This window comes from Callionymus lyra, chromosome 18, assembly GCF_982586985.1.
Source record: "Callionymus lyra chromosome 18, fCalLyr1.hap1.1, whole genome shotgun sequence".
NCBI classification, from domain to species: domain Eukaryota; kingdom Metazoa; phylum Chordata; class Actinopteri; order Syngnathiformes; family Callionymidae; genus Callionymus; species Callionymus lyra.
Genome location: NC_141835.1, coordinates 16,186,043 through 16,199,155, shown reverse-complemented (window position 1 = coordinate 16,199,155; position 13,113 = coordinate 16,186,043). Strand labels below are relative to the sequence as shown.

Below are 13,113 nucleotides of genomic sequence, written 5' to 3'. Positions count from 1 at the left end.
TCACGCTTTCCTCCTGATGTGCAGGATGTGGATGTCGGCGCTACAGAACTCTGGGTCCTGTTTACTCAGCGGGATCTTCTCGCAGCTGAAGTCCTGGCGCAGAAGCTTAAACAACAAGAGTGTTGAATCAATAACAGCACGACAGTTTTCTGAAATGTAAACCAGGATATCAGTGTCGTCTGCTGCTTCACTTTGGCGCTTCTTGTCGCCGCTGGTTATGCAGCCAGAAACAAAAACGTGACACAAGATAGAGTGAAATCATTAGATAAAAATAAAAATTCACATAACTGAAGATACTAGGGATGCTAGAATATATTGATACACCGATATATTGTTTTTAATTTATTTACTTGCAAAAATTAATTCATTGCGTTTTCTCAGTTTTGTGTTGCAATCAAATTTCAGGTATTAGTGATTACGCCGTCAAAGGCTTAAGGAGCAATTAAATCTCGGAAGTTCCCGGTCACGTCTGAGAATGAGAGGATACAGTCAGCTCTAGCTGCTTTCAACGCTAATGTTTCAAAATAGACTTTGTTTTACAGCCATGTGGTCTGAAAATTCTGTAACGCTAGAGTCAAGTACCTCGACTATATCCATGTTCCTACAGTCACGTTGCTAGGCATTGTATTGCTAGACTCCTGCCAATACACACCCTTGGTAAATACTCCTAAAAACTTTGTGAGACAGGGAGAAGTTGCAACTTGAACGGCATTTTTTTCTTAGTGGTTAAAGTTCAACTAATGTGTTGATTTAAGTGAGATGCCCTTCCCAAGTTGATCTTGGACCTTTTTTGCATCATCAGTATGTGTCTATTTTTCTAATGTAAATATTTTAATTCAAAGATAGTTTTGTACAATGTGCTTAAGCCCCGCCCACTGAAAAAACACTTTGTGTACGATAACCACAGCGACTCTTCTGGGATTGGTCAAGCATCAGGGTTTGTCACTGCGCGTCATCAATCCCAAAAGTCTCCACCGCCAAGGGACTCGTTGTATAAACAGAGCAGGGAGTGGTTACAGCTGGCTAAAGGAGTGAAGACTATTGTTACATCATAATGGACTCCACTCTTGTAACCTCTTGTTCGCCCAGATTTAAGACGAGGGAGAACTTTATAAAGTAATTACTTCAAAACATGGGCATGATGAGGGACTCACTGCATCTTCAACTTCAAACTTGATCATTAGAAACAAAGATTTTATTTAGAGTTTTAAAATGAGCCAACAACATTCTTGAATCATGAAAGTTGTGTTATGAATGTAATTTTGTTTTTAGTTTATTAAAGTAATGATCTCCTTGGCAGAGGTATGCACTATCTCAGTTCTTCCCTAGTTTTTTTTATCACAATGTAAGAAACTGAATATATAGTTGTAAAAAACCTTCAGTCTGATCTCACCTCAAAGAACTGCTGCTCCACCCTGGGGTTGACTCCTTCCGTGCGTTGCTCGTAGCAACAGATGATGCAGGTTTGAGGTCCAGTCAGCAGCTTCAGCGTCTCTACCAGAGGAACGACGGACTGCGACGGATGAACAGAGACGATCAGAGACACGATGGCGACGGAAAGATCGACGTACCTGCTCATAATAGATGCAGTCGGCCATCAGGATGTAGTCGGGTGACGGCAGGAAGTCGGAAACATCTTCACCCCTGCAGAAGAACCATCAATCATTCCTCTCTGGAGTGAAGCACTAGGTATTGGATGAGAAGCACGAACCATTGGAGCACCTTTGCAGTTATGGATCCGGTCTTTATCAGCGCCCTATTCTCTTGGATGTTCAATGTTAGGAGGTTCTGGAGTTCCTCCAGGTCTGTCAGTGTTGTCTGGGCCCTGAAGGAGGAGATATCATTTGATCAGGATTGACAGCCATCATGAGGCAGGATGAAAACACTATTGAATTGACTTTCAATTTTAAATATAACAATACAAATCTCACCCTAGAGAAGCGGCCATCAGACCCACAGCTCCAGTTCCAGATCCCAGTTCTAAAACTCTGCTCCCAGACCATGAATCCAAGCCTGACGACGGATCTTGAAACTGTTTACCCTCTAAATATTTAGCCAAGACGATGGCGGCGTCCCACACCACACAGCCGACATCTCCGAGGTAGCACTGCTTCAGCTTCAGCGCAGAGCCGTCGTTTTTCTCGATATCTCGAATGAAATACTCATGTGAACTTTCAGACGCCGCCATGTTCACATGCTGACGGCGTTTCCGGGTTTTCCCCTACACAATAAAAGCTTCGGTTGTCATTGATAATATACATGGATTAATATAATAATATAAATAATGTTAAACCCTTGGTTTATACAAAGTAGAATGTCTATTATATATATATTTTAACACCTGTATTTACTAATATATAATACAAGTTTTAAACGATTTAGATGGTTGACACATCGGAAGTTAAACTGCCTCGATAAAACTTACAATACACACATATGTACGATTGTTATTTTACATGTTTGCATGTTATATTGTTTAAATTATTGAATGTGTTATTTAATTATTTAAAACATCATTAGTCAAATTATTATCAGTCAAAACGTCAATAATTGTAAGGATTTATTTCAAATTAACAAACCTTTTAAAGAACAACAAATAGTATCCAGACCAAAATAGATTTCCCTCTGAAATAAATAAAAAATAACGCAAAAATTAAATCAGTAATTATTCATATATGATCATGACGTCATTTTCCTCCCATAAGCCCGCGATTTTCTTACTTTAGCTAGCTCACGTGACGTTGCTAACGAACTTGACTTTTAATTAAGCTATAAGCTGTTTTCTTGTTTTCATTAATAAATAACGTGTTAGATTGTTTATTTTCACGTTTTTTTAAGACCCTCGTGATTCATTTGTATTTCTATCTGTGAGGAGTAAAGAAGAAGATGCTCAACAATAGCGCCAATAATGCGTCAAACAGCGACACCACCGACCGTGGACCGGTCTGGTCGCTGACGTCACCCACTGACCCCCGAGGACCAGAAGACTGTCCTTCCAACATCCCAGGGTCAGCGGGGTCAACTGGAAGTTTGGAGGTGACCGGCAGAAGCAGCAGCAGCATCAGCCCCCCCACTCAACAACCTGCCCTTCCTAGAGCAGCAACAGGTGACATTTAACAAACCACCATTTTATTTGTTTACCAAATAATACCATAAATATTGTATACTTGTTTATTATAACATACTTATAAATTAAATAATCATAATGATTCTTTTAATTCATGATTTTAAATTCCTCACATCTTTTGACCTCAAAATAAATAACATTTTAAAGATGAATTGGTTCGTATGGAACCAGTAGGTATTGTAAAGATATTTCCAGTGATATTTGTATCATTTTCCTGTGATCAAAAACATATGGATTATTAAAACCGGTAAAAATGCACTATTTTCGAATACTACCTCCTAAATACTAAGTCAATATTGTAGGTGTGACCTTTTTGTTAAATCCAACTTAATATTTACCCCATTTTTAAAAGGGAAGCTTGGTAAACAGACAACTAGAAAACGTTTTATCAGCTAATAATACTTTTTTAATCAATTAATTTGTGTTGAATTAGAAAAATTGGCTCTCAAAATATGCATAGAAAAAGGAAATACATAGCCCAGATTGAACAAACACACCTTTAAATAAACAGTAATGGAAACATTTAGGGTGTATTTTAATTTTAAACATTGATGTAGTTAGCGTTGGAGGTGACAGAACTTTTCAGTAAACATGGCTGCTTGGATTGACCAGGCAATCGACCATTTCCCCAAAAAAGGAATTGGCAAACTTTCAGATACATTATAACATAATATTACAGGGATTTCAATGAACATTTTACTTGCCTTAGATGTTTTGCGACAGAGTATTGTCAAGAGAAAATCTTGTTGTTAGATACTTTTGGCGAGTGTACTTAGTCAATCCGAATAATTGAGATCTTCTTGATAAACTAGGACATGCGTTCTACGTCATCAGTAATGTTTTATAATGGTAAAGAAAACAACGAAAACGCAGTTGAATGGGAAACAGAGTTGATCGGGAAACACAACTGTCTGGTATTAGGATCAAACATCAAATGTGACCAGTGTCGATATCCAGCAAATGGCAAATACACACAAACATATATAACCACAAGAGGGTTCTGTCTCTGCTAAAACACCTCCTGATTCCATTACAACAAGGCCCTTCCAGTAGCTATCAGACAAAAAGTGTATTATTGTAGACCCACTTCAAATGGTAGTTCAATGTAATAGCAAACATAACAGATGAATCACAGAACTTACTTTACCGTATTCTTTTGGATTATAAAGCGCACATAAAATCCTTTAATTTATTTTAAAATCAACAGGTCGGCTCCTTAGCCTTATGTATTAATTCTGTTTGTTTGTTTTGCTAACTGACCTCAGACTGATTTTATGTGGTACATGTCGCAAAAACAACGAGGGGTATTATGTGTTGACACAGGTCCAATCCAGCCTCCAAACCATTCTTTTCCTACACTGACATCTGACAGCTCCTCCTGCGGTCATGCATGGACACCCAGGACAAGAGTCACCCCGGGGTCCGCCCGTGTTCATCGTACCCGGACCCCTAGCAATGGCCAAACTGGTACTTCAGAATAAAGTACTGTCAAAATCCCACAGAAGTATTTAAAAAAACAAATCTCTCTTACAGGCACGAGTTGTTCCTCAGCGACCCCAACATCGGCCTCTGTCGTCGTGGCGGTGGTCGAGGGCTCCGGTCTGGCCCGGGGGGAGATCGGCATGGCCAGTCTTGACCTGAAATGCCCAGAACTGGTCTTGTCTCAGTTTGCTGACACTGGCACTTATGCCAAAGTAAACCGACGCCCACACGCTCCAGAAACTCCCTGCTGTCCCTCTCATGTTTCACCCTTCGTGTTGTGAAGGTCATCACAAAGATTCACGTCCTCAGTCCGATGGAGATTCTCATGCCAGACACCAGTACAGACAAAGGGAAAGGAACCAAACTGTTCAACCTCATCACACAGAACTTTCAGGTAAAACATCCTGCAATTCTTTCTTCAATTTGTTTCTTTTCAAAATCATTTTTTTTGTCTAAAAATGTTTTTATACTGTATGTCCTGAAATAATTTAATAAGACAAGCAAGTAAATATACATTAAATGAATAACACTACAGAGAAAAGTCTGCGTTAAATACATATGCTGTATATATATAAAACTATATTTATTATCTTAAAATATTACGTAGAAATAATGACAAATGTTTAAAGGTCAAGTTTAAATATTATTAAAAAAATACTGAATCCAGCTGAGAAATTCAATATGAATAACACAAATTAAACATAAACATAATGAAGACGTTTTACTTTAAGTGGCTCATGGGACAGTTGAATTTCTAGATTTTTAGCAAATATATTTGAATACCGCAACATAAAACATGCCGTTCCCATAAAACCTTGTTCTTTGGCCTTCACAGAAAACTAATATTCTGTGTTTCCACAACATTCCTCGCCAGGGAGTCGCTTTCACTGCAATCCAGAGGAAATACTTCAATGAGAAGAAAGGTCTGGAGTACATTCAGCAGCTGTGCGCTCCAGAGTTTGGCACGATCCTCATGGAAGTGCGAGCTAAGTACGTCCCTGACCGTAGTAACGTTTAACAAAACTCTGCTTAATCTCACGATGTGTTCAGATACTACTGCCTCGCCGCCGCCGCCGCTCTGCTCAAGTACCTCGAGTTCATCCAGAGTTGTGTCTACCCGGCCAAGTCCCTCAAAGTGGTCTTCAAGGGAAGCGAGCAGACCGCCATGATCGACTGGGCGTCTGCCTCTAACTTGGAGCTGGTGGTCAATAACAGAGACCACAGGTAACTCCGCAGCAAGACCCTGACTTTCAATCCTTATGACTAATATAAACTCGTGCACAGAAGCGACCACACTCTTCTAGGAGTTCTCAACCACACCAAGACACCGGGAGGCGCTAGACGGCTTCGCTCTAATATCCTAGAGCCTCTCGTTGATGTGGACTCTATAAACATTCGATTGGATTCGGTTCAAGAAATGCTTCAGAACGAGGAGTTATTCTTTGGACTGAAAAATGGTCAATAACATTCTGCCCACTCATAAACTGAGTCATATTTCACATTATCTTTCTTCTAACAGCCATCAGTCACTTCCTGGACATCGACCAGCTGCTCTCCGTCCTCGTCCAGGTCCCCAAACAGGATACTGTGCGTGACCCAGTGCTTTGAATCAGGCGTTTATTATCCTTTTTTAACGTGTGGGGTTTATTTGTAGATCCAGGTGGCTGAGGCCAAGATCACTCACGTCATCCAGCTGAAGCACACACTAGATCTGGTTCCCCGGTTAACAGTTTGTATTTTCATACACAAATAATTACAAACAGCTTTTTTTCCAAACTGATATAATCATCCTTGTTAGACATAAGATTTGTCTTTTCAAACAGACGGTGCTGAGCAACTGCAACACTGCCCTGCTCAAGGCTTACAGCGCCTCACTGAACGATAACAGGTGACGGTTTTCATTAGAAAATCATGATCTCACTCCATGAGTTTCCATCAGTTATGGGTCTGAAATGTTATATATTAAGAGTTGAAACTCAAGTTTAGAATCTGAATTACAGGTGTCAATATCTGGACATTTTTGAAACAAATCATAACCATTTAGAAAAGTAAAAAACAGTTTTTTTCTCTCCTCCGAGTTTCTCACCAATATAAACATTCCTGCAAGTGATGCGGAGCTGCTGTTTGATGGAAGCTTTAACTTTAATGACAGTAACAACCGGCAAGTTTTGTATGAACAATTGTTAAAAGATACGATAAGCACCGCAATTGTATTCATGAATAAATAAATGTTTGCTGTACTTAGACAGGGTTAACAATTTTTGTAAAATTACAAAATACAGATAGTAATACTACAGCGTCGTAGTATTACTATCGAGTCTGGCAAAGTAATACTACAGTGATGGTGTATTGCGGTTTGGCTTCATAAATATATTGACGGATTTTTGAATGCCACATTAAAATTGGTTCTGAGGTCCGTAAGTAAAACCAGAATCAATGCATGAGGCTAATAATGTCATTTTAAGGAATATTAAAGGATTTTAGATGCCATTTATAGTCGGAAAAAATATACCGTACATACATGTATAAATACATAAATAGATACATATAGTTATGATATTAAAGTGGTACATATTTTAAGTGGGTTTACAATAATAAAGAATTGTTGTTTGATAACTACTGGCAGGGCTTTGCTGTAATGGGATTAGGAAGTGTTTGAATTGAGATGGAACCCTCTACTGGTTATTTAGCACAACTGTGTGTAACCAGTTAGACGAAATATACAAGCATCGACCACACGTGTAAAGGAAATTTTTAATGTTGACACCCCTAATCTGAATAAAAATATACTTTATTAATGCTCTTGCTGAGCACATGAAAGAACACGATGGCACATGAGTTTGACAAAAGAACACATTCTGTTTGGTGGTCCTGGGATTTAGACTGAATCACTTTCACTTTATTTCTCCCCTAGATTCGACCTGATCCTGAAGCAGATCCACACCGTGATCAACGACGACACCGTCTACCTGAGAGGGAGTCTGGACATGCGCACCCAGAAGTGCTACGCCGTTCGGCCCAACATCAACGAGTTCCTGGACATCGCCCGGCGGGCCTACACGGAGATCGTGGATGACATCGCAGGTGTTGAAGCTTCCTCGTTCCGTGGTCTCGTCCGACGTCTCACACACACGGTTTCTCAGGTCTGGTGGATCTGATGGCTGAGAAGTATGGCTTCCCCATGAGGACCAGCTTCAGCTCTTCCCGAGGGTTCTTTATTCAGATGAAGCTGGACGGGGTTAGTTTGCCAGATGGGAGACTTCCTGCTGAGTTTATGAAGGTAGATGGACGACACACACATGGTCTGGGTTTATTTTTATTTGAGCTGTAGAGTTGCTATAGAAAAGTGAGCGCCTCTGTCTCTTTTCCATATCCTTACAATTTTAATATTTATAGGTATTTAAGAAAAGAGAATACTACTGGATTTTTTTCTTCACTTTAAAAATATTCACTCAAATCACACAAATAAGGAAATTAAAATGATGTGTTTGAACTATTTGATATATTAACAGGAACAGACTTTGACTCCTGGACTTTTATTATCCACTTTTTGACAAGTCATCTTCCATGTGTTTTACGCTGAACTGTCCTGTCCTGAACTGAAACTAAACTAATATTTTTTCATGATTGTTTTGACTCAAACATGTGAAACTAGTTTTCCTACAACAATGCCCTTTCACCAAATGAGAAACATTTGTCAAAATGCTCAAAATCAAAGTAAATAAATGTTCATGCTCATATTATTACATATAAACATTCCTGTGTTTAAGATAAGAAACAGAAATTTTGGATGTCACAGTTATACAAAGACTTACAAAAACAGTAAAACTGAGGTGGAAGAAAGGAATTTGAAACTTGATACACCCTGTTAAAGACAAGTTTAGTGAAGACTAATATGTCCTGGCCGCTGGTTGAGTTTGAGATACACATAAATCATCGTAATCTCTCCTGCTCTGCTATGAATGTGCTTGTCAAATCCGCTCCAGAGCCAAAGGCTTGTAAATAAAAAGGGTGAATGCGGATGCTTTCCTCTCAGGTGACCAGGAACAAAGACAACTACGCCTTCACCACCACCGACCTAATGAAGATGAACGACCGCTGTGATCACGCCCTGAGAGAGATCTTCCACATGTCTTCCATGTAGGTTTGATGACTACTTATGTCAGCTTCTGCTCCACCAGAGCCGTCCACTAGAGTCCACTAGAGCGTGCTATCTTTCCGTTTCTCATCCCTCCTTTCTCCTCCAGGGTAATTAGTCAACTGCTCAGCGCTGTCCGTGAACACATCCACTGCCTCTACAAGCTCTCCGATGCCGTCTCCATGTTAGACATGCTGCTCTCGCTCGCCAACGCCTGCACTCTCTCTGACTACGGTGAGTCCGCCCATTTCACAGGCCTCTCCGTTCGCTTTCACGCTGACCTCGCGGGGTCACTGCTTCTCAAATTAACCACATGGTGCACAGCGACACTCAGCATGACATGCAATGACTGTCTGTCCTTCTTTCATGCCATCCAGTTTGTACTCAGATTACCCCGGTTACATAATGGATGCACTGGTGAGATGTGTTGTAGAGCGACACAAGGCTCCCCATGAATAATGCAGGACATGTTACAAGTTTCAGTCTAGATATCATCAGACGAATCCGACAAGTCCAGTCGGTGATCTAAGGGTCTATCATGTGATGGAGGTACTCCAGATATGTATGTGTGACCTTTTTTTAAATGCCACAGACAGAGCCCTTTTATTTTTCTCGTTGCAGTTCGTCCAGAGTTCACAGACACTCTTGCCGTCAAACAAGGACGTCACCCCGTCCTGGAGCGGATCTCTGGACAGAAGACGGTCTCCAACAACAGCTTCATCTCCGAGGGCAGCAACTTCGTCATCATCACTGGGCCCAACATGAGCGGCAAGTCCACCTACCTCAAGCAGGTGGCGCTGTGTCAGATCATGGCTCAGATCGGTTGGTTTATTTATCTATTTTAACGTTGTTATATTTTTATTTTGTTGATTTAAATAGACGCAATAGAAAGAATATATATGCAGAAAAAAAAACAATTTTATCAAGTTATTTTGTATCTAAAAATACAATTAAACTGTAATTTTAAAGATGAATGATGTAAAATATATATTAATATATATACATTGTTTGCAGGTTCCTTCGTCCCAGCAGAGTACGCCTCTTTCCGCGTGGCCGATCAAATCTACACTAGGATCGGTGTGGACGACGACTTTGAAACCAACTGCTCCACCTTCATGCTGGAGATGAAAGAGGTTTGGTGTCTTTTCGGTCTTTTCCCTTTTAAAGTCGTCTACTTAACAGCTTCTCATTTCCCACAAAGATTTCTTACATAATCCACAACGTGAGCGGCCGCTCTCTTATCATCATCGACGAATTGGGGCGTGGCACCAGTGCCGAGGAGGGCATCGGCATCTGCCACGCAGTTTGCGAGTTCCTTCTTGGCCTCAAGGTATGTCACATCATCTTCACCCCACAGAATCAAAAACCAGAAAATTCAGATTCTTTCTCATTATTAACATACAGTCATCATCGTAATCATTATCATTATAACCGAACCTGTTCTGACGGTGTTTCTCTTGTCTCTCCTGAAGGCGTTCACTCTCTTTGCCACTCACTTTCTGGAGCTGTGCCAGTCCCTGGAGTCCTTGTACCCGAATGTCGAGATCCAGCACATGGAGGTGCAGCACACTCGGGACGCCGACACAGGAGCTGAGTGTGTGGTTTACACACACACGCTGAGTCGAGGGTGTTCTGAGGAGAGGCAGTACGGTACTTGAAAACAACTTTTTAGCGAGTCCATCTGCACCACAGTATTGCTGAGTAACAAATATATGACATATGTAGTTTTTCTTTAAAGTTCTAGAAAAACTGTTTTAATGCAAGACTAATGTTTTCTTGTTTATGTGGGATTATTTAAAAGCACTAAATGCATCAATATCAAAACAAGGCCTTAACTAGCATTAAATTATCCTGAAGAAAAATTTCAAAAAGTCGTAAAAAAAAGGGAACTCATGATAAGTACGTTTTGTCTTGGTTTCAAAACACGAAAATACTTAAAATGTAATTATTATTTATTGAAAGGCAATTTTAAAAATCAGCAAGATTGGAGTGACAGAAAGTTTTCCACAAAAAAGTAATGTTTACTTTTTTCATTGAGGTTAAATTTCCCATAAAAATATGTTATTTATTTATGTTTTTTTTTTACTTTTTTGGTTGAATGTCTAATTGGTATTACATTTAATTTCAAATAGTATTTGAAAAGTCTTACATTTAAACTGCCTTGGGCTGTAGGGACCCTGTGGAATTATAAATTGTGTTACCTCAGTGTCAAGATGACCTGAAGGCCTGAAAACAAATAGTAATTGTTTTATCCTTTGTGATGTCTCTGGGTCAAGATAAACGACCTCCACCACTGCATATGTATTAATGGAAGCCAGGGAGGTCGTTCACCTTGACCCAGAGACAACACAAGGGATACCACAAACACATTTGTTGTTCGGCCTTCGGGCGACCTTGACCCTGAGATAACACGAGAGTTAACATCATAAATCATGCATGATTAAATATTGAAATCATGTGATTTCATTTTTTTTTTATTCATTTAGCTTTTGTCATGTTAAAGTGCTTAATTTTCAGCAGCAACTAACTTTGAACATTTAAGATGTATTTATTTCAAACATTTAGCATAAACAAAGTTGAAATAATAATCAAAATCTGAGTCTATCATTTTAATTTTAACAACTATTTAAAATACATTTCATTTATATAATTCGTCTTGTACTGGTAAAATATTTCCACTGACAAAAAAACAATGTTTCTTTTCGTTCTTCGTTCTGAGGTCTGCGAGCAGCAGGATTGACTTCGCTTCCTCCCGGCATAATCCAGGAAGCCAAGACAATTGCGTCCAAAGTCAGCCAGCAGCTCTCGGTACACTTTATGACCTCTATGTCTCAACATGCTCTCTGTCTGTTATATTTATGAGTCACTCCTGCTCTCATTTCATATTTTAAAGTAGAGGATTGTTTTTTATCTTAAGTAGGGACATCTGACTCAGCAGTTTCCCCCCTTCATTTGAATTCCTCGTCCAGTTTTGAGTTCTGAAGTTGGCATGAATCTGGACTCACTGTTGACAGTTGTAGAGAGGAGATCACTGGACAAACTAGTGTCCATCATGGATGATGACAGTCATCCTCTGATGGAGCGAACGAATGCTCCTCCCCAGATGCAAAACTAATAGACTCAGGGACTCATTCATTCCTCATGCTATTAGACTGTTTAATTCAGAGTTTAGGGACAGGAGTGGAGAGAAAGTGTCATTATACTCTATTCTATGTTAATCCTTGTCTTTTTTATTTGTCTTTGATCTATATCCTTTATCTTTAGACTTAGATTGATGTAATCTTGCACTTTGTTTTTATAGAAACTATCTATCATCTATCAACTTGTCTGTCTGTCTGTCTGTCTGTTTATCTATCTATCTATCTATCTATCTATCTATCTATCTATCTATCTATCTATCTATCTGTCTATCTATCTATCTATCAAGCTTGTACACGCTTTGTTGTGTTTTAAGGAAGATCACGTCTATACTGAGGTTCTGCAAATATATGACATGTTGCCAAAGTCTTGATCATACTTTCATTTCATCATGTTTGAGGATCTCTCTCTCAAAGTAAATATTTGTTGAAAACATTCCCATTCTCAAAGAGAAGCTCCAACTCACTTGTTAATATTCCTCTGCTGCACCCGGTTCCGACCCAACCCACCGGGATCCGGGCCTACGATCATGATGAGCATATGAAACTCATTTTTTCTCAGCGACTCTCGGGCCAGAGGTCAGACTGATGGTGCGTTGCTCTCCGCAGGCAAAGCTTGTTAAAGATCCAGAGGCGGAGAGACAGAGGGCAGTTTACCGTCTGGCCACGCACCTCCAGCAGGCTGCCAGGAATTCCCGGCTGGACCCGGAGAGCCTGAGAGAGTATCTGAAGGGTCTGAAGAAACAGTACGAGGTCGAGCTACAGGCCATAGATGGAGCGCCACCTGAGTCTATGGCATAGAAACTGACACAGATGATTCTCATGATTCTCTTAGCTTATCTACAGGGTATTGAAAATTAATTCAAAAAGGTTGGTTAAGTGTTATTTGGTTAGAGTTATTAAAAAATAACCCTTTAAGTGAGGTTTGGAGTAAGACTAGTTGTTGAGCTAAATAAATGTTTTCTTAATCATTTTATATCGTCTGCATTATTTATCGAACTAACTGAGCATGTTTATTTAACTAGTTGTTCATCTGTTTCTACGTCACATGTTTAAACATTTTCAGCCAAACATCATGGCAGTGACCACCACAGTTACAGCCATCAGTTCTACTTCCTGAATATTTAGACATTTTGGGAGGATAAGTTGAAATTTAAACTGATTATAGTTTAGTTTTTTTAATTATTAATGCGTGTTTTAGTTTCTATTCAGGAGCTTCATTCGCAGAA

At 39.6% G+C, this 13,113-nt stretch overlaps 2 protein-coding genes across 5 annotated transcripts; one reads left to right on the top strand and one right to left on the bottom strand.

Moving 5' to 3' along the window:
• On the bottom strand, positions 1-2,188 carry vcpkmt (valosin containing protein lysine (K) methyltransferase). The gene is made up of 5 exons (XM_087779396.1): positions 1,932-2,188; positions 1,712-1,825; positions 1,572-1,644; positions 1,394-1,513; positions 1-105 (listed from the first exon to the last, which is right to left on the bottom strand). The coding sequence occupies exons 1-5, from the start codon at positions 2,186-2,188 to the stop codon at positions 1-3; spliced, it is 669 nt and encodes a 222-aa protein (XP_087635522.1).
• A 470-nt stretch (positions 2,189-2,658) lies between these two features.
• On the top strand, positions 2,659-13,097 carry msh4 (mutS homolog 4). 4 transcript variants are annotated; one of them, XM_087780439.1, is made up of 21 exons: positions 2,659-3,017; positions 3,054-3,106; positions 4,451-4,594; positions 4,661-4,821; positions 4,893-5,003; positions 5,484-5,599; positions 5,660-5,833; positions 5,894-6,066; positions 6,129-6,196; positions 6,264-6,338; positions 6,433-6,497; positions 7,524-7,693; positions 7,753-7,889; positions 8,646-8,749; positions 8,857-8,981; positions 9,369-9,569; positions 9,762-9,880; positions 9,949-10,077; positions 10,220-10,397; positions 11,467-11,555; positions 12,494-13,097. In XM_087780439.1, the coding sequence occupies exons 1-21, from the start codon at positions 2,887-2,889 to the stop codon at positions 12,683-12,685; spliced, it is 2,715 nt and encodes a 904-aa protein (XP_087636565.1). In that variant the 5' UTR covers positions 2,659-2,886; the 3' UTR covers positions 12,686-13,097. The 4 variants fall into 4 exon arrangements, with proteins under 4 accessions (XP_087636565.1, XP_087636563.1, XP_087636562.1 ...); XM_087780437.1 differs by lacking the exons at positions 2,659-3,017; positions 3,054-3,106 and having other exon boundaries at positions 4,284-4,594; positions 11,479-11,555; XM_087780436.1 differs by lacking the exons at positions 2,659-3,017; positions 3,054-3,106 and having other exon boundaries at positions 4,284-4,594.
• Positions 13,098-13,113: the final 16 nt, after the last annotated feature.